The sequence below is a fragment of the Dermacentor silvarum genome, chromosome 8 (assembly GCF_013339745.2).
Source record: "Dermacentor silvarum isolate Dsil-2018 chromosome 8, BIME_Dsil_1.4, whole genome shotgun sequence".
NCBI lineage: Eukaryota > Metazoa > Arthropoda > Arachnida > Ixodida > Ixodidae > Dermacentor > Dermacentor silvarum.
Genome location: NC_051161.1, coordinates 67,545,930 through 67,566,671, shown reverse-complemented (window position 1 = coordinate 67,566,671; position 20,742 = coordinate 67,545,930). Strand labels below are relative to the sequence as shown.

The following is a 20,742-nucleotide window of genomic DNA, read 5'->3' as shown; positions in this document are numbered from 1 at the left end:
CTATAAAATGTTTTAAATCTGTTACGTCACACTGGCATACCTGTGCCGGGGTTTCGGTGCGAAATTTAAGATCTCAAAGTTTGGGCTTGGTTTTCTCTCCTAGTAAGCAATCAATTTGTCAGCCCAATTATTTCAAATAGAATTTTTGAAGAAAACATTATCAATCTAAACTCATTTAGTGTTTCTATTTAGTGTCCCTTTAAAGAAACTCAGGTGGTCAAAATTGATCCAGGATATCAGGTAGTTGAAATTAATCTGGAGCCCTCCACTGCGGCATCCCTCATAAACCACTGTGCAGTTGCAAAACATTAAACCCCAAAACTGAATTTCATTTCTTGGGTCCTTGCTTCTTTTGGAACAAGCACCGAGATGCCGTCTCTCTTGTCATTAGGTGCGTCAAGGCTGGGTCAAGCAAAATGACACAGAACTACACATGGTGGAGATGAGTGGACCTATCCTTCCCAGTGCTCTGCATGGCCTGTGTACCCTGTTTGGGAGCAGCCAGGACAGGGGGGCCTTCTCGTTTGTGGCAGCACCCGACACTCCCACGGCAGCCTTCAACGCCTTCCACCCTCAGCCATCAGCTGCACCTGCTGCTTTCGCAACTGAGGCGCTCAAGGACTGCGGTCTGTCACTGCCCTTTGTGCAGCGGATGTGCGGGAAACCTGATGGACCGACACCTGTGCTCACCCGCGTCCAAGTCGAGGACGGCAGCTATGACATCTCTGGTTGCCTCTAGCAATGCCAGCTTTGAGCTGGAGCACTGTTCGAGAAACTCGGTGGTTTTGTTATCATTGCTTGTGCCATTAGGATTGGGACCGTCAAGGCAGTCATGATGCACCAATTCGAGGCTGTGGGTGTTTGCAAGCATTGCTTGCTGCCTTTGCAGCTTCTGTGGAGACCCACTTCCGCGCCTGTGAGATAGGACAGTGTGTGCTTCATCTCACTGCTTTTTTGCATTTGGGCTGAGAGACCGACTTCATGACCAGCCTGAAGACTGGCGAAACAGCACCTTACTGGCCTCTTCGTCAGGACTCGTTTGTTTTATGCCCAAACACTTGTGTAGGTGACAGTTGGGGATCGACCACAAGCGTTTTACCGTGTTTTAAAGACTATGGCACGGGACTTGCTTAGTTGTGATGCAGGTGTTATTTGTTTTGTTGGGCTTCAGACCATCTCAGTAGTTTCCCACAGCAATGTGAAGGCTACAAAATCTTCCGAGGCTGTTGTTGCACGGTGCATATAGTGTTTGCAAGGAACACTTGGTGCTTGTACCTACGGCAACAATACACAGATTGACATATGTAGTGATGTAGGAATAACCTTTTATGAGCTATGGAGATGCGTCGAACAATGTCTTCAGAACTTTTATTTCTTATGCAAAGGTGCAAGAATACGAAATAGTTTTATATCTTTGTTGTCTGACAAATTAGAGATAAAACTGTCCACCACCGAACATATTCTATTTACAACCTGAGAAACAGTTCAACTCATGACTGTAGCAACAAAAAGTGAATATTTATTGAAAACAGTATAGTTTAACAGTGGACGTCGGTAACTGGGTAGTGTGCTGCATTGTGCCATATGACGTCAGGTGTGTTGCCTGCAGTGTCAACGATGTATTGCTGGAAAGCCAGTTTGTGTACGAAGGTAGTGAACTAAGAGAGCCCTGGAAAGGACTTTCGGAGCAGAGAGGCCATATGTTCTATTACCAAGAGGGCACCAGCACTTACAAATGTCGGTGAATGCTCATGTACCATTGGCCTGCCAAGTATGACCAGGCTGGGGAAGTGCCGTTGGCCAAAAAGCGCTTGCGCATTAGCATAGAGAGAAAGTGCATGAATAGGGTGGGCGACATTGACTTCAGTGTGCTGCAGCGTGTTTGCAGCTTCTACCGTAGGAATGAACTATGCATGTTGATGTTAACTGCAGGGAGTCATCCCAGGCATAAGCAGATGATAGGGCATGGATCAACACATTCTCGATGACGTTCACCCTACACGTTGGCCAGCAACATTTGTAGCCTCTACACTGCTGCTGGGAACTATGTCGAATCGAATACGAAGTATGCGGGTATTACAAATTGTCGGATATAATGAAGTAAATCTAAAAAGTTTCTTACCAATATCCAGCATTTAAAAGATATCTGCTTATAATGAATATTTGATATATCGAAGGTATTTTAGTGTTGAATTGGACTTCGTTACTACGAGATTCGACTATACTGGGGTGGAGTGTAGGTGCTTCATAGTGCCCGTTTTGTTTTGTCATAAATTTGTGTCATGCGAGAGGCAATACTGGTAAAATGTTAATGGTATTTATGTGGGCGACATGTGCTGGTTGAATGTAGTGTCTGGTACTTGCAGCGTGTGTGGGAAGCTCTTGTCATGTGGTGTGATGCTCTGTTGCACTTTGTGTGGCTCTGAGAAACTTGCCTGCAGTGCTGTGTTGATCACCATTTGTCAAAGCTTTGCTCTACCTGATGGCTACTGTGTACATTTTGAATTTTGTGTGTTCAGCATTGAGCATTTTTTATCAATGTAACATTGCGAGCAGCTTTTGTTAGTTTAAAGAGTGACAAGTAGCTTTTTATTGCTATAGAAATTATATGGACACTCCAAAGAGGATTTATGCTGTCGCCGTCGCCATGAGGTTCCGTATTATGTCGATGGCGATGAAATCGGCACCGCGCTCCGGACGCTGTATGTGTGAGTGAAAAGGCGCGAGGGACGCGTGCCTTCACGTGGAGCGAACGCACGCCCGAGAGCAAACGCGCGTTCTGCGCCGTGCTCCCTGAAGGGCTGCAGAATTATGCGTCTCTTTCTTCCTTTACAATCGCCATATATAGAGAGCAAACGCGACTTGCGATAGCAAATTGGTAGAGAGCTATACGGAGTAAGGATAGTAATTTTATCAGCTGCATAAACTAGGACATGCAGCAGCACCAGCAATGTGCAGACCTTCTGCGCGACAAACCGTCACGCAGAAGGCTGTGGGGGGACGGGAGGGAGGGGAGGCGACGTTTAGCTGCGGCACCAAATGCGTATTTAAATAAAAACGTTGCGAGGCAAGAAGGTGGGTAAGATTTCCGACGCAGCTCGACGAGTGTCTCATTCTGATCTCGTCAAAAACGTCCGAGCCGCCCCCAGAGGCACAGGCAACAGTCACCAATGCCGCGCGCGTTTGGTGTGAACGCAGGCAAAACGCCGACAACGCCGACACCGTCGACGACAGTTCTGTGTGTTGCTGGTGTTGCTGCATGTCCTAGTTTATACAGCTGATAAAATTACTATCCTTACTCCGTATAGCTCTCTACTAATTTGCTATTGCAATTGATGCTTTGCCTTTCGGGTGAAACTGCGACAATTTTTTTCTTTTTGCAATCAGTTGTCTATGGTAAAACTTGAACCACAGGTTGCTTCATTGCGTTTTTTGCTTTGTAGTAACGTTGGGTCATTTTTGTGCAGTTGCATGGCGTGAGCAGGCATTATTACTGGGTAGGGGATGAAGTCACGATGGTGTTTGTTCTAGAAAGCTTTCACAGTGATTGCCCCCATATTGAATGTACGTACATGCAGCAGTGCTCAGAATATCGAGACTGTCTTATAGGCAACGTGTGACGCAGGTCTGCAGCTGTTTTGTTGTGGAAAACCAAGTGAATTGAGAGCCTGTATGTGGGTGATTAGATGAGGTAGTGGATTTTATTTGTCATGATAGCTCATGTGGAATGCAAAAGACAGAAAGAGGAATCAAAAGAATTTTGCTGAGATCTGTGCAGGTTTCAGCTGCTACACATCAGAGTGAAAAGCTGCCAGTATATTTATGGTTTACAGCTGCACTGCTCTACCTTACCTTTGGCAAAGGAGTCAACGACAGCACTTAACCCCTTCCGTGCTGTGCCATTATCGCGATTGCTGACCAAAAGGGGCCAAATTATTATTAAAAATTTCAAATTCCAAAATGTTTTAGTTCCTCGGAAAGAATAAATTTGTTTCTGCTTGCGTGCTGTCCTATGAATTGTGTGTTGCCATCTACCTAAAGCACTAAGCACCAAGACGAATGTAGGCTTGTCCATGACATTGCTAGAAAATACAAAGTACTGTTGTCGAGCCGAGCTCGTCCTTGGCCATTTTTACCGGAAAAGCATGGATGAACCCAACTTGTCCAAGGTGCGGAAAGGTTTAAGGTACAAGGCAACCCACTGTGGTCACTAATTGGCACGAGGTCACAGTTTCAATTTCCAGCCATGGTTGCTGCATTGCAATGGAAAAATGCTTTTGTTCTTGAATTTTGGTGTCCAGTTAAATTTCAACCCTAGGTTGAAATTTAACCGGAGCCCCCCCCCCCCCACTACGGCATTCCTCATTGCCCATGTGTTGCTTGGGTTGAAGTTGAACACAATAATTTGATTTCGATAAGAGTGCAAGGTCCGCAAGTTGTGTGTGTGCCATATTGTAAAGGTTTTGCACGTGCATACACAAAAACGGGCTAGACCGACGCTGAGTGCGACCAAAGACTTGTTCGCTGTAAATAGAATGTGCGAGGGCATGTAGACAGCTACCACTGGTGTCTGCTGAAGGCGTTGCACAATGCCGACTCTTGCTCACTAGTGAATGAAAGAGGAGGCTTGCGGTTGTGCTATTACACTAGGGAATGCTATGCGATGGACATCGTAACTTGCTCCTTCAAGGTAGACAGTTTAATTGTCAAGGCAGGGAACAAGCTGCAAGCGTTTGGTATGTCCTCCCTTCAAGGCAAGTGGCACAGTAGGCTTGCAAGAGAAGAGCAGTAGTCATCCAAATGGGGACGGAACGGAAATGCAGCGCCAAGAGTTTGTAAGCAAAGTGAAGTGGCTTTGAACTCGAGCACAAAGAAATGTGGAGGCTAGCCGGTTATGGCAGAGAAAGTGAAGCAGGCCAAACTAAGGTCTGGGAGGGAGAACTTTAAAACGGTGCAGATGTTCATGGTAAGACCGTGACTATGACCAGCAAGACCGTGAGTATGAGAATAGTACTTTTAGTGTGGTGGTGTGGCATGCCAAAAGGTTTGGTGCTGAACTTTATGGACGACTATTTCCTTACAATTGCAAGTCTTCCTTTATTATAAGCCTGTTCTGAATATTGAGGTATTGTATTTCATTGGTGTAGTTAAGTAGTGTGATGCATTATTACCTTATGTGAAATGACGACCCATCTGGCTTTCGTGTTTTAAATAAAAATTGTCACCTTACTTTTTACGTCTAACCTCCTGATGCAAATTTCACAAGTTTGCTTGATATGTATGTAGCTGATTGTTTAAAAAGGAAGACACAATTATGATTCATTATACCAACACTCATCCGTGTTATGTCTGTGTAGGCTTGTGTGCATCTGTTTGTGTTGTCACGACATTGTTGCTGAGGTTGCGTGGTCATCCAGTGTAATTTGTCCCCTCGTGACAGTTGTGCGATTGTAAAATGTGTGCTGGTGTTAGCGTCGTTGTGGTTTTAATGGTACATGCGGTTGGCTGAAATCGAGCGCTCTGAACATATTAATTTGTTGTTTTTTTTTTTCAGACTGTTACCCTCCGACTCTTTGTGCTTGAATGTTTTCCCCACCGTCACCCTCATAGCATGACCGAGATCCACTCTTGTTCCGGTCACATGGCTGCTGCAGCTTTTGTTGTTGGCGTGCCAGCTGTTCTTTTAGAACAGAAGCAGCTCCGACACTTTTTTTGCTTCCAGCATCTGATCGCTCTGGCGAGCTGGTGAACATTCGTCTCGGACATGGTTTCTCCGACTCCAATCTAGAGTGGGCTCCGCATTGTTACGGTCAAAGTCGGAAAGCAGTAAGAACCAACCGTATGTACCTTAAGATGACGTGGAGGTGTTATTCAGCTGATTGTGTTTGTAACTTTAGTTATTTGTGTCAATTTTGAATGCAAGTGTTTATAGTACACAATTTTATTCTATTCCTTTTTTTTTTTATACGCCTGTGATTCCATGGTTGTTTAAAATGGCGGTTGGCTCATGGAACAGCCAGTCATAGTTCAACAATGGTCTCCTTTACCAGACGACTGGCAAGGGAATTTGCAAGCACTGCCTTAAGTGACATTGTATAAAGATCATCAGTACAACCAGTGCTGTTTTATTTCCATCATCTTTAATCATTTTGCGTGTGAGCACTCGGGAAGTCTTACACATTCAGCATACTTCACATAGCCATTTTCGGGCTTTACGCCTTAGTGTCTCTTTGACTCATCATCACGGGCTGTCTGAGGCTGCCTGCTTTCAGCCTGGTGTATGCAATGTTTCGGGTAGTCTTGTACGACAAAACGAAGGGATTCTTGGAGTAAAGGCACTCATATTTTGCTAGAATGTGTTTTTGTCGATTTGTAACTTGAAAAGCAGTCCTGCATCATGAACTCATCACATGACGAAAATGTAGTTAGTCTTCTTTTGTTCTGGCTTCACTTCATCCCCTCATGTTGCACTTTTCACCTTCTCAGCACTGATGGGTATGTTTGGGTGGGAGTTTTCTACTGTTTTGTTTACAGCATATGTGGACAGAAATAAACTATTTATTTTCTCTTTGGATTGTTTATATTTTAATATGATGCTTTAATTCACCTCTCCTTGTTCGTATAGGCTGGCTATTTCAGAAAGTTTGCTGGAGGTACAAATCCCTGCATTTCTTAGAGGTTGGCATTTTGATGACGAGCACTTGCAGTGCCCTTCACAAGGTTAAACTAGTGAAATCTCAGTTGATATACCTATTTACGTTGGGCCAAGATTCAATGGAAGACGGAACTTGGAACAAACTTCTCCACTGTCTGGGCTGACGGCTGCATTTGTTGCCAAAGTCCTGTGCACCTCTAAATGCACTGTTTTGTCTTGCCAGCTCACCACAGCTTTGCTTAGACCCTCTCACGCAGTGCGTAGAGTCTGCATCACATTGTAAGATAATGGTTCGAGGAGCAAAACCATTACCACATCTTTGAAAATCATCTAATGATCCATGTACAATGCATCAATCCTTGGGCTGCTTAAATGAATGTAGTGGAAGATTTCCTCTAGCAATGTTAGTATGAATCTGCATTCATGGTGCTCCCGTAAGTTGTTGCCATTGGAAGTACCTTGTGACAACCATATCTTGCCCAAGATGGAAGCCACCTTATGGTCAGCTGGCACGTTCCTTGGCATTGTTTACTACAAGCCACATCAAACTAACTAGCCAATCACTACAGTTTAAGATATGGTGTAGAAATGCACCTGTGACCCAGCTTTGGTGCTAGCAGTTTGGAGAACTGACCTGTTGCAGAGTGTACAGTGCTGAAGGATTTAATCATGATACTCTGAGTGCAGGGTTGCAGGTGCTTGTTCCATTTTTGGGCTGTAGTGAAATCGATGCGTTGTGGTATATGATGGTGAGAATGTTATTCATGGTGCATTTGGCCCCTCAGCACTCATTGGTAGCATAACAAGTGCCGGCCGCCATGTGGTCCCAGTATTGCATTTTAATTGCTGGGCATTGCATCACCATCTGCCTGAGAGACAGCACAACTAATAATTAAGAGGCACACCTAACTCCCATTTGTCTAGCCATTGTTGCCCATGTGGTTGTACACCGGATTTGCAAATGCTGATATCGTGAGACACGAGCATCAAAGTGTACCCACCTGAGAGATAGCCGAAATGCATCATATAAGCATGCACAGGTAGGTATAAGTCAGCCCTGCATTTCTCTAACAAAGGATGAATGTGCACACTTGGATCGTGTGCAACTGTGTCAATATACATCTGTGACTGGTCTTCTTTAAAGCTTCAGTTGAAAGACTGCGCTTGTGTCATCTCTTGTTTGTGTCCATTTGTTGCATTGCTACGTAATGAATTTGTGCGGGGCCTTGCACCCAACACAAATTGCAAGTTTAGTGGAGTATATGTGTGTATTTGGGAGGTTGCAGCAGGCAATATTGTAGCGCACAGGGCCGATGTGTGCATCTCAAAAAAGAGATCCTATTAAATTTTGTTCGATTCACCTGCACCACTCTGAACCACTTCATGACGGTTTTGAGTGTTGCACAATACGAGACACAAGAAATGCGGGCAGTTCATGCCAGCTAGACAAACTCTTTCAAAATAAATAGCATGAACATTTTGTTTTAAGCGTAGCACATGTCTCTATTTTATAAATGACTTTTTTCATTCTTTGAGTTGGTCTGATATTGTGCAGAATAGCCAGATGTAAGTGTCTGTATATAATGAGGCTATACATTTTTTTTACATAATTTTCTTAACGTAAAGGCTAATGAACTGTGTTTGCCAAGGGTGATGTTGGCATTATACTAAAACGCTCTTCTAAAAAAAGAATGTTTTATGAACACTAACATTAATTCTTAGCAATTCTAGCAGCGTGCCACAATTTGTGCATCAAGTATGAGGTCTCCTGTCTGTGTCATTGTCAAAGTTATCTCGACAGGTGCAAAGATGACATGTTGACAAACCAATGTGTTTCTGCATAGAAATGAAAGTAAGTTCTGAAGATACACATTTTTAAGAAGTATTCCCAGCCCTGTTCAACCCACAGCGAGCCTTTAGAAGTATATCAGTTAAATTCGTTTCGAGCATAAGGGTAATATGCACTCATGGCACAATATAAATATTGATAGCTTAGAACGTGTAAAAACAAGTAAAAAAAAATTTAAAAAATGTCACAGTGATGAAAATAATGGGCTCGAAGCGATCCTGGGAAATTATTTTGGGAACTTATAATGTACATTCGCGGAAAGTGGACCGTAATCGCAGCCTATCACACGAGTGCCGACTCTGTACCATCGCTCAACCAGTATTGAAGTTACCAAAAATTTCGTAAAGTACTAGCGTCATTCGAAAGGCTGTCTCGGCTACTTTAATTTTCGGCACGGTGAGTGCGCGCGCCGTTTTCTTTGGTGTCGCAATAAAGAGCACACGAAGAGCGCAGTCTACATTAGGCGAATCACGAAGCGACTCCACTTAGCGAACGAAAACGAGGCGTGTGCGGCGCAAAGTCCTCAGTTTTTCCAAGGATTTAAACCCGAACGCCGCGCGCGCGCGGGATGAAAGAAAGCATCCTAGCGAATTGCGTCTATTTGTGCTTAACCTCCTCGACAATCACAGTTACGAGCGCAGCAGCGAAAAGAGAGAGAGACAAGACAACGCCTGACTCTCCTCATTCCTGACAAACAAAACAAAAGAAGAGGCAGAAAAAAAAAAAAAAAAAGCACGAAGCGCGTGACAGCTCAGCGCCTTGAGAAGCTAGAAGGAAAAGCCGGCGCGCGCAATCACGAGGGCACCGGCGGAGCCGTCGGCGAATACCACGCCTCCCCTGGCGATAAACGATTTAGCGGGAAAAACAACTTGAGATGCAGATCGGCCAGTGCGATTCATGTGTGCGTGGATTTCGCCGGTGCAAGGCTTTCCGACGTATTGACCGAGGAGCGGCCGATCGTTGCGTGGACGGTGGCGCCGCCTGCGTTTGGCCCGCAGCGGCGACGGGTCACACCGTTCTCCTCCTGAGTGACGCGTTTCCTGGCATTACACCACATTTAGGCTGACCAGCACCGCGAGGAAAAGTTGATGCGCTCATGACCGCGATGCGAGATAGCCAATTTTGACGTGCTTGACGGCTGACAGCGCGCGAAAATTTGTCCAGAAACGGCAAAGCGGAGAAAAAGTTCACAAAAAGAGCCACCGTCGGCAGTATTCGCACATGAGTCACTGCGCGGTGTTGTCGCGAGCGCTTTCTTTTGGTAATCGCTCGATAGAGCTTTATGGCGCTCGAGAAGTGGTCGTACGGCTGGAAAGGCATTTATTAGAGCCTTCGCAGCGTTTTTTCCAACCTGAAATGCATTTTATATCGAGCTAGCGAGCGAAAATACCGGACCGCAGCGCCCCCCGCGGGCCGCTCCTTCCGCGGCCGCGGTTAATTGCAAAAAAGTAGTCCCTCGCGTCGAAAATTTATGTCGGTTGCGGGTCGATGCGCGGTGGTGTGTGCCAGTCGGACCAACTATTTGAAGTGGATTATTGGATCAAGTGGACATCGACGGTGATCGGTGACCCTGTGCGGACGAGACAAGCGTGCGGAGGGATTCCGTTATCCTTACTTTCCTTCTCACAGATGTTCCCGCTTTCGAAGTGGCCAGAATAATAGTGTGCGTGCGGTTGATAAGGCCATGCCCGTGTAAGCATCGTTTTGCGGCTTTCCAGGCCAACACACGTGGTGACTGTGAGCATCATCGGGGTCCGAGATGCGCGGCGGACCTCCGGGAAGCCGGATTACGTGCGCCGCGTGAGGATGCGACCGTTCAGGGTGTGGGCTTAGTGGCAGTATGGCAGCGCCAGCGCAGAGCCTGCTGAATTGTGAACAAAAAACGGCAGACAGCGCGGAGCTGCCTCCTCCCGGATCCGGCGGAGGACTCAAGAATGGTGCTTCGGGCGAAGAGCTCAGCGCGGACGAAATTCCGGCCGGCGTGATGGTGAACAACCGAGTGAAATCTCCGAGCAACGCCAGCGGACACATCGGCCGAGAACTGACAATGGATAACTTCCAAGATGGAGGTACCCACCAGCTGAATGCTAGGCCTAGCGCTGTCGCCGGCGATCCGGCTGCTTTTTCCGATCGACAGCGACTCGGTTCCGACTTCCGAACCTACAATCCGAACCTGCGGGATTCGGTGATGGTAGGCGAGGAGTTCCGGAACGTTCCGGATAGCATGAACCACGTTCCGGTGCCCGGTTACGGCACGGGGTATGCGGATCGGGGAGGCTACATGGCGAGCCAACATGGCGGCCCCAATCTACCTGGGAACGCCAACGACCCTGCTCAGAGCAAGCTTTACCAGCATTACAACCAGCAACACATGAGGCCGGGATATCCGCAGGGCCCGCGGGCCGCTATGGGGCCCATGGGGGGACCGCAGCGGCCTGGCGCGGCCTCCATGATGCCCTGCTATCCGCCGAGCGCCAACGGCGGCGCACCGCCGCCGCAGCGTTTCCTCTCGGGACCGAGCCTGAGCCAGCAGGGTGGACCCACGCCCACGCTCAATCAGTTGCTGCAGTCCCCGAACCCACTGCACCGCTACCAGAACAGCTACGGCGAGTACAACTCCATGCACAAGGGCATGGCGGACGTGGGACAGCAGTACTCGCCGTGGGCCGGCGCGCGTGGCTCCTACCCGCAGCAGATCTCCGCGCCCATGTACAGGCCGCCGGTGAGTGTCTTTGCTTTGCATGACGACCACGCGATGACGAGCGCAGCTTGCGCGTCCACGCGAGCCTTGGAAACGTGCTGCGACCACCACCACCTAGCTCCCGTTGGCGTCACCCGCAAGGCCACTGTCGAAGTTCGGGAACGTTTTTTGGAGGGCTGCACGCGACGCAACCTGTGGCTAAGCTTGCACCGTCGACACGTGCTCTGATTGCAAGATTAGCCGATGCGTTCTTTTACCCGTGCCGTTTGAGCGCCCGCACAGAAACGCGTGGTTCGCGCCTCGTTGCGCACGTGTCGCGACCGTAGGTGCAGCAGCGCGAGCACGCATAACGTGGCCACGGCAGATTCTGGCCTCCGCGTGACAAGCTCGCGCGCGCGCCACACCGTTGGGACGGCGAAAAAAATTGTAGATCGCTCAGTGAGCGGTGCCTGAAGCTTCTTAGGAACGGTTAAAAGCGTCGTCTTAGGCTCGATGGGTCGCGTTGCGTTGTAAACAAACGACATTTGTAATCGGATTGCGCTGATCAATCATTATAGCGTCCTGAAAGATGCCATAGAGCGCGATGAAATAGCGATGGAGGTTAATACGTCCCATTGAAAAACCGAGCAATGTTTTGTTATGAACTACTGGAATGTTGTGACCTATATGCCCTTCGTAGTCTGATAATTACGGGTGCTTCGATTGTGCAGAATGTTTCCGGTTTGCATTTCTCACATCTCTGCAGACGTTTTATATTACTTATGCATTTCGTTGGTCCAATAACGTCGATAAACAAGCCATACTTCGTTTTGTATACACCAACAAAACAAAACCGCTCAATGGCCTTATAGGTCAGTACTGTTTCTGGGCTTGTGCGCGTCTGTTTATGGGCTAAGGCAAACTACAGTATGACAGTGTTTTTTTTGTTTTTTTTTTTCATGTTGCTGTAATAAAACCTGTGTGCCAAATAGCAGCATCCACGCATGAACAGAACAAAATTGAAGTTTGTTATTGTGCAGTTGCTGTACACCATGTCGCCATGTATTGTGTTGGCTTTAGCAAGGGCTGCGGGCAGCTTGCCATCTGCAAAATTTACAGCCTCAGCGTTCTTGCAGTCTTGGTTAATAGGGCACTGCTTGAAAACTCGTGCCCACTGATTTGAACATCTCGTGGTTTTCATGTCAGCAGAAATGTACCAATGTGTCTGTTATATTTTATTATAAGAAAAGTTGGGAGAACTGTGAAAGTACTTTTGTGTTAGCGATCAAGACAGCAGGATGGTTAGGAATGTGATTCTGGTAACAATGCCGTATATTCCATGGCATGAGTACAGCGTCTAGATTTGTGGCTGCATGCTCATATTTGGCAGCATCAGTATTGCAACAAGAGAAATACTGATGCACTATTGCATACACCCTAGTAGGGAATGTCTGTGGACTCCCGTTTCTTTTTTGGCAATATAGTCGCACGCTACTTGTAAAAGAGGGTGGATGCATCTATCGTTTTCGTAGGCCTAGCTTTCTGGAAATGTTAAACCACAGCTTAAAGCCAAATTAGTCCCAAGCATTCGTGACATAGCGAATTGGTAAATATATTTACATTTAAGGTATTCACCATAGATTTTTCTCTCTCCACGGTGTACTGTGGAATGCTTGCAATAATGAAAATGAAGACCTCACAATTGTGACAGATGCTGTTATCCAGAAAGAAGTGTAATTGTTCCACAAAAACTGTTGAGAGTCTGCGGTTGCATATGTCACCATGATTTATTGACTGAATTAATGATAAATGTGTGCTGGCAAGGCAGCTGGATGTTACCATCATAACAAAGATGTACAAAACAATGTCGTCTAGATATTCTGTTTGGTAACTTATAGTAGGTGCCAAAACAAACATTAACGCAGGTAGTATGTGTGCCAGACACTTTTGCATCATTACTTTTGCACTATATATATATATATATATATATATATATATATAATATGTGTGTGTATATAAATCATATCATATAAGAAGCCAACGAACAATGACACCAAGGACAACATAGGGGAAATTGTACTCATTAATTGAAACAATGAAATGATAAATTAATGGAAATGAAAATGGATAAAAAAACAACTGACCGCGGGTGGGGAACGATCCCACATCTTCACATTATGCGTGCGATGCTATAACCATGGAGCTACCGCGGAGCCGCTTTCACATCCAGTTTTCTGGGTATTTCATTTATGTTTTACAACTAGAACAAACCCTGGGAGTGTTAGCCAGCGCCACCACTCACAAACCTAGGCGGCGGATGTGGAACATCCTTTTTTCCGCAGGCGTCACGAGCACGTGATCTTTTTGGGTGATGGCAACTGGTCAATAAACCCACATATGCTACCTGAAGGCATCAATGTTGCCGGATGTGAGCCCTCGTTATGTAATGAACGAGAAGAAAGGGAACCGAGGGGCCCAATTTTTATTAATCATATCATAAGAAGCCAACAAACAAGGACAACATAGGGGAAATTACTTGTACTGACTAATTGAACCAAAGAAATGATAAATTAATGGAAATGAAAATGGATGAAAAAACTGGCTAACACTCCCAGGCTTTGTTCTAGTTGTAAAACATAAGTACCCCAGAAAGCGGATGGGAAAATGGCTCCGCTGTAGCTCAAATGGTAAGCGCATCACACGTGTAATGCAAAGACGTAGGATCGTTCCCCACCTGTGGACAGTTGTTCTTTCATCCATTTTCATTTCCATTAATTTATAATTTCTTTGGTTCAATTAGTGAGTACAAGTAATTTCCTCTATGTTGTCCTTGGTGTCATTGTTTGTTGGCTTCTTATGATTAATAAAAATCAGATCCCTCGGTTCCCTTCTCGTTCATATATATATATATAGTGCTGCACAAAACATAGCCCGGAAGCTTCATATATGCACCAGTGAAAGCCAAATTCACATGAATGGTTTTTAGCTGTATCCGCTGAAAAAATAACTTCTGCTTCTCTCTTGTTCCTATGATCTAACAGTCCATTCCGTGGGCATTATGTGTGTTTGGCAGCATGGGGGGGGGGGGGGGGGAAGAACACTGCTTTATATAAGTTGCTATTGACGTTTCTCGATCGGTGGACTTCTGGTTGCATTGCTCACTGAATGAGTTGCTCCATATTGCTTCTGCTTGAGGCAGGTGCCTAGCTGCCAACCACACTTCCTGCACCCAGTGGTGGCAACATACTAGTGCTTCAGCCTTCAGAAGCTGAGAGTGAACATTAAGGGAACACTGAGGAGGAGAGATCGTTTGGTTTAAAAGGGACGCGAAAGAGAAACTCTGAATCAATTTAGTCTTGTGGAGCTTTCTATTTGCATTCATATGAATGAAAGACACTGTTTGAAAGCTAAGAAAACGAAAGCCTGAAGCTCCAGATCTTTAATTTTATGCCTAACCTGTATCAGCGTGAGGCTTTTCGTGTATCTGGGCAGCTTGTATGTGGAAGGAATCCCCAAGATTTCCTATGCTTGGGCTCTGCATTTGACAAACTAATCCCCATTCCTTCAGGTTCGAGCTTTATGGGGAGGTCTTGAAATAGGGGACCCAAAGTGAGGCACGGACTGAGGGCATATAAAAGAATGCAAAAAAAAAAAACACAAGGTAGTCACAATGGAGTGTGGGTTATTGTGTGGTTGGGTAGACTATTTATAAAACTCCCTCATTGCTTCCACAGCAAGGTTGTCAGAGTGAACACTGCCATGTTTTCACTGTACAGCGTGCAAAACCTCATACAAATTTCAAAGCATTTAAAGCCGTGCTCCCAACTGCTCATTGCCAGAGGCACACAAGTTCAATCCCCCCCCCTCCCCTCAAATTAATTAAATTATGGGGTTTTATGTGCCAAAACCACAATCTGATTATGAGGCGTAGTGGGGCACCCCGGATTCATTTGGACCACCTGGGGTTCTTTAATGTGCACACATTTTTTTTTTTTTTTTGCATTTCGCCCGCATTGAAATGCGGCCGCCATAGCTGGGATTCACGAATGAATTTCAAGATCGCATCACTACCTGTTTTTGTGTCTTGTTTTTGTACCTGTTTTTGTTTCACATCATCGTGAAACTGACCTATTAAGTATTCTAGAACTAGAGCAGTTTTGGTGATTTTTTTATGGCGTTCTCTACGTGTTTTGATGTCGGCTAGCACTGGTGTCTGCTGCAGGAATTCCACAGTGCTTTATCAGATGTTTATAATAAAAAAAATCAGAGAGCACCATTAGGATTTGAACTTTCGTCTCCAAGGTAGCTGTTCTACCTATCAGCCAATTCGATGATGCTACAGCAAAAAAAAAAAAAAAAAAAAAATACTGCGCCTGAGAGGGTCGTCATGGCACCAGCTGCTGTGATTGACTGAAACGCCATGATTGGTTGTCTTTATGCCCTGCAGCTTATCCAAAAATTAGCATTGAAGTGCAGATTTTTAAACAACACTAGTGGTAACACATGAAAAAGGAAGAAAAAGTTATGGTCTCTCCACTTCTCCACAAACCAAGACGACTCGATTTAGTATTAGTCTTCACTGAATGAAGTTTTCTTCGTGAAAGGAGATTCTGTGCGCATCTACGAATGTTAACTATACGCTCGTATGCATTTTGCTATAAAGTTTACTCTCTCCTTACGAATGTTCACTCCAACTGGTGTCAAATGCAAGATTTATACTGTGGTTTAATATTGCAGGAGCTATCACGTTACTGCTTTGTGTTATGTGCAAAACTGCAACTTTTTCCGTGTGCCTGACTTGTGGGGGTTTGTATGTGATCACCAATGTTCAAGTAGTTGAATTATGTATGCTGCGTCCTTCGTAAACATTGAGGAAGGTTATTGGGAAATTTTCTTTGCTAGGGAGCAGGGTTTCTTTGTATTGTCTCTCAACTGGTGAAGCAACTTACTGTATGCAAAAATGATTTGTTCGGGTTTTAATTTTATTAAGGCTGCCGAATGTGTGGACAATGTTTGCCAACTCCTGGGCTTAGTCTAATAATTATTTTTTATGCTGACAGCATGACCGGTATAATGCACCGATTTCTTTTGATTGATTCTTTTCCTATCATCCACTGTTTGTAACCAGCCTGTAGTGGTGAGTGCGAGAAGGAATTAGTGGTACTGTTAACTTCTGTGCAAAAAAGCATGGTCCAAAAATTTCAGCTGTCAGACTTTAATCTATTTGAGGTAGTTCTAACAGAGTACTTAAAACATAAAAGAAATGTTTGGGAATATGGTGCAATGTCACCCCAATAAGAGAGTTCGAGCACTTGTTTCCAAGCGTGTGCTGAACATTTAAAGATGGTTATTTGACATTGGTTATATCAGTTCGAACAAGTTTCAATGTTTCACAAGGCAGTCATGTGTTATGAGGATTCCCTTAACTTTAAGCATAGGAGAAAATTTGCTATGTGGCTGGAGAGCAGTAGCGCGGCTGTTTTGGGTTACGTGGCTCATGGTGGAAATGGTACTGTGGTAAAAAATGACAGGCGTAATAAAAAAGGCGAAGGGTTTTATTATACTTAGCTCAAGCTGCCGTTCATGTGAGTCCAAAACATGCAGAAAGGAAACCAAAATAGAAGAGGCCTTAATGTCACTTTTTTGAAGCTGGATGTGAAAGCTTCTGGTGGGGGTCAGCCTCCTTCTTCTTTTTCTACTCCTTTGGTCATGTCCTTTCTCGAGGGCCTACCAAGGCAGTATCCTCAAGCGATCACTTTTGCAAGATTTTGCATCACTCAGTACCGGAAATGTTCGAGTATACGGTCGACAATGCTCCTTGCACTGTGCGAAGATGGATTGGCACTGCGCTGGAAACACTCTCAGCCGTGTATGCCGATTGACTTAAAATCTCGTGGGAGGGATCGTGTCCCCAAAAGTGAGTGCACAAGAATACCGCCCCAACCATGCTGGTGTTCCATGCAACTGAGCTGGGGTGCAGCTTCAGAGCAAGAGCTTTGTGGATGCACACTGCCAGTGTCACACGTTCCAGCTCCGTGTGCAGTGCAAGTGCAGACGCACGAACAGCTGCATGTCGGTTGTGAACACCGACTGCATATTCTTCCTTGACTGGGGGGGACTGAGCTGCAGTTGCTATGACAATGTTGCTGCTTGCTACCGGTCCCAGTGCTCCTTTGAAATAGAGACATTAGACTTCTGGCACACTTTCTCTAATGCAGCTGGGGCTGACCCCCCCCTCTCCTAAGCTTTCCTTCCTTCATAGTCCAGAAGCGGGGAATTAAATTTCTAGTGACATTCAAGATTATAGGTTGGTTGGTTCAACTTTATGTTGTGCACTAACAGAAAAATTGGTGCATTGAATGAAATGTCTTGGTGCAGGTCTCACTCAATCAACCATGTGTTTTCTCCTCATTTCTTTACAACCTTATACTCCTGCTACACACTTGCAGAAAGTGGCGTAAGCATCACAATGGCATAACTACAAATGTCAGTAGAGTTATGCAGTTTGCTTAGCCATCGGATTTGTACTGCTACCCACAGTGTTTGCATTGCCTAGCACATTTAGATGGTGCACTGAAACTTGTAATGAAACCGGTTTATGCAATCGTGCCTCAACCATGGGGAGCTCTGAATCTGAAATTTTCTGCTGCCTCCCTCCTCCATATTGCTTCCTTTTGCCAGCAGAGCGTGTCAGCTAATTTATTTATTTAGCTTAACTACGCTCAATCACCAAGGCATTGTGGAAGGTGTGGACATACACTGAGTACCAAATGTAAACAAAGTGTAATCGGAATATACAAATTTAACAGCAAAGAAAAAAAAAGAAACAGTGGTGAATGTGATGGAAAGAACTACAGAGCATGAAAGACCTACTACTATTTACCATATATTTCATATATTTATCATATCATGTAATGCAAATGTGTGATGTAACATTCGTGGGGGTTGTTTGCACTTGAGAACAGCTGAAACATTGAGTCTGTAAATTGATTAATCAGATTGGCTTGGCATGGCTATTGAATGAACACAGCTTGTTTCAAAGTGTGCACTTCTCGTCATAGCAACCCTCACTGTCTAGGTATTCATCAGAGAGAGCTAGAACGAGATCAGGACCATGATTTGTGCATGACATTAACAACAGCATTAAACTTGATGAGTCAGTTTTTTCAATGTTCTTTCCTGTGCTTCCATTTCAAATGAAAGGGGGGACTCAAACCACATATACTATATTATACTCTGAAATACTTATTTTATAGAAAGCAGACCATCAACACCAAGAGCTGAAGAAACAAGGTTAGCAAATACACATGTTGCAGTATTCTAATGTTATAAGGATGTGTTCGTGGCCATACAAATTAAAAAAAATTCATCTGTTGGGGTAGCATTCTTGAATTTGATGTCCCATACCACTTTCTGCACTCAAATAAAAATATAGAACCATTCAAGGTGCTAAATGCTATAAATAAGTGAGTGGCAGAGTTTGATAATAAAGCGTTTGATTTAAAATTAGTTTAGCTTGTGTGAGCAAGCATTTGGATGCTCCTTCTGGTTTCACTTTTGAGTTTATTCTTCAAGTTACGTATTGCAGTCATTTCACTGAATTTATGTGTGATAGTGCACATTTCCTTGAAAGATTGTGTTATCAGCCTTCTTCATTCGGCCATACTTGGCCCTTCTCTGAAGTCTCAGTCGCTATTGAGCTATATCTTCATTGAACGTGTTGAGGCAAATCCTGTACTGAGTGATAGTTTCAGGAACATCAGAACGTGAAACAACTCGAATGATTAGGTGCTCTCGATGCAGTGCTAAGCAGTAGTGACTTCCGATGTTAACAATCTCAGTTAAGTTTAGCGGCAGTAGCCCCCTTTCCCCCCTGGTCGTATCTGCAGGATTTTTACAAATGTTAAAGTTCATAGGTTGGCAGATATGCTTTAGCCAAATCTTGCTTCTTGATATAGAAAGGTTCGAATTCTTTGCCATCGTCTCATCTGTGGAAACTTTTCGCAAGCTGTCCAGGTAGTTATGCCCATAGAAGTCTCTCTTCATGGTGCAGTTGTTATTGATCTGTGACACTTTCTACGTAATAATTTCTTCATGTTGTCACATTGTCGGGACTGTGAAGAAATTCGCTGTTTATCCATCAATCGCAGTACATTTCTGAATAATTGCTCGAGGTCACATACATTCAACAATGTACAACAGCATTTGTGTCCTGCTTAATCTGATTATATAGGACTCTTGTGCTTCAGAATCTGCGCTATATTAAAGGATTTCCAGATAGTAGGCACATCTTGAACCGATTGGTAAACCGATATCGTGACGGTCTGGTGAAAAAATTGTCACCATCGAAAAGCAAAATAATGTATGCGTGATCATACATTGCAACTGTAACTTGTAGGTGTAAGGTTTAAAGTCGCACATCTGTGCACCTTCGGGAGGGGTGCTCGCAGTATGCGACTTGCTAGCTTTGGTTGCGAGCACTGGCGGCGCACTCACTGGTCGTAGATACATGTCACTCCACTCGTTCGATGGTAAATTGGCTCAGCTCTCCAATGCCCTCCATGTAATAAATATATCATACTTTGTGATGTTAAAGTATACCTAATGTGTGTATTGAATTGCATGATGCATACCCACATCTTTCGTTCATCTGCTAGGCCGAGTGTTTTGGTCGTGGATGCAAGCAGTTGGACAAATCTGTCTAGCCTTTGTAGCATTGCCTACGATGTATGAAGCAAGAGTATGGTGATTATGAAGAGGAGTCATACAGTTTCTTTTATCTGCGAGGTCTTCTTCCCCACTACCTGCCGTGGTGGCATAGTGGCTATGGCATTTGCGCTGCTAAGCCACAGGGTACGGAATCAAATCTTGGCCGCATGGCCACATTTCGATGGGGATGAAATGTAAGAATGCTTAGGTACTGTGCATTTGGTGCATGTTAAAGAACTCCAGGTGGTCAAAATTAATACGGAGTCTTTCAGTACGGTGTGCCTCATAATCATATTGTGGTTTTGGCACATAGAAACCCAGTCTATAATTTTGTTTGATGCGAAAGTGTCAAATGGCTCATTGTGCAAAAAATTCGATATGTCTATCGCCTGGAGCAGTGAAATTGCACCTGAATTCCTGTTGGCTGCGATGCCACATCACAAGTGCGCCTTGATGGAGTTCTCATGGGCTGCAATGCCGCGCTTCAGCGGAGCAGAGAAGGCAAAAGGGAACACATGCTACAGTGGTAGCGCGCCAGGGTTTGCTCGAGACGAGAGGGCATCGCTGTGATGCCATGTTCTCCTCGCTCTTGGCACGAGCGCACGTCGACATAGCAGAGCGGGCAAAAGGGAACACCTGCTTCTGCAATAGCGCACCAGGTGTTCTGTGAGGGGAGAGTCTCTGGTCGCGCACAACGTCGGTGACGTACCGTGTTCGCACCACAGGCTGCTTGGTGGCTCGGGCAGCACGTGCCTCTATGGTACATCGCTCGCAGTGCAAAACTTCAAAGACCGCTCAGTGCCGTTCAATTGGACATGAATGCTTTCGCATTCACAACTCGTAAGAAAT

The 20,742-nt window shown here is 45.0% G+C and overlaps 2 protein-coding genes across 2 annotated transcripts in view; both read left to right on the top strand.

The window, feature by feature from the left end:
• LOC119461375 (protein downstream neighbor of Son) overlaps nt 1–6,566 on the top strand; it is a 35,347-nt gene extending 28,781 nt beyond the window's left edge. Inside the window, exon 11 of the mRNA XM_037722669.2 lies at nt 392–6,566. Coding sequence (XP_037578597.1) covers nt 392–739 — 348 coding nt within the window. The 3' untranslated portion in view covers nt 740–6,566. The remainder of the gene's footprint in view (nt 1–391) is intronic.
• A 2,849-nt stretch (nt 6,567–9,415) lies between these two features.
• LOC119461373 (trithorax group protein osa-like) overlaps nt 9,416–20,742 on the top strand; it is a 169,290-nt gene continuing 157,963 nt past the window's right edge. Inside the window, 1 exon segment of the mRNA XM_037722667.2 lies at nt 9,416–11,226. Within this exon segment, the coding sequence (XP_037578595.2) occupies nt 10,345–11,226 (882 nt within the window). The 5' untranslated portion in view covers nt 9,416–10,344.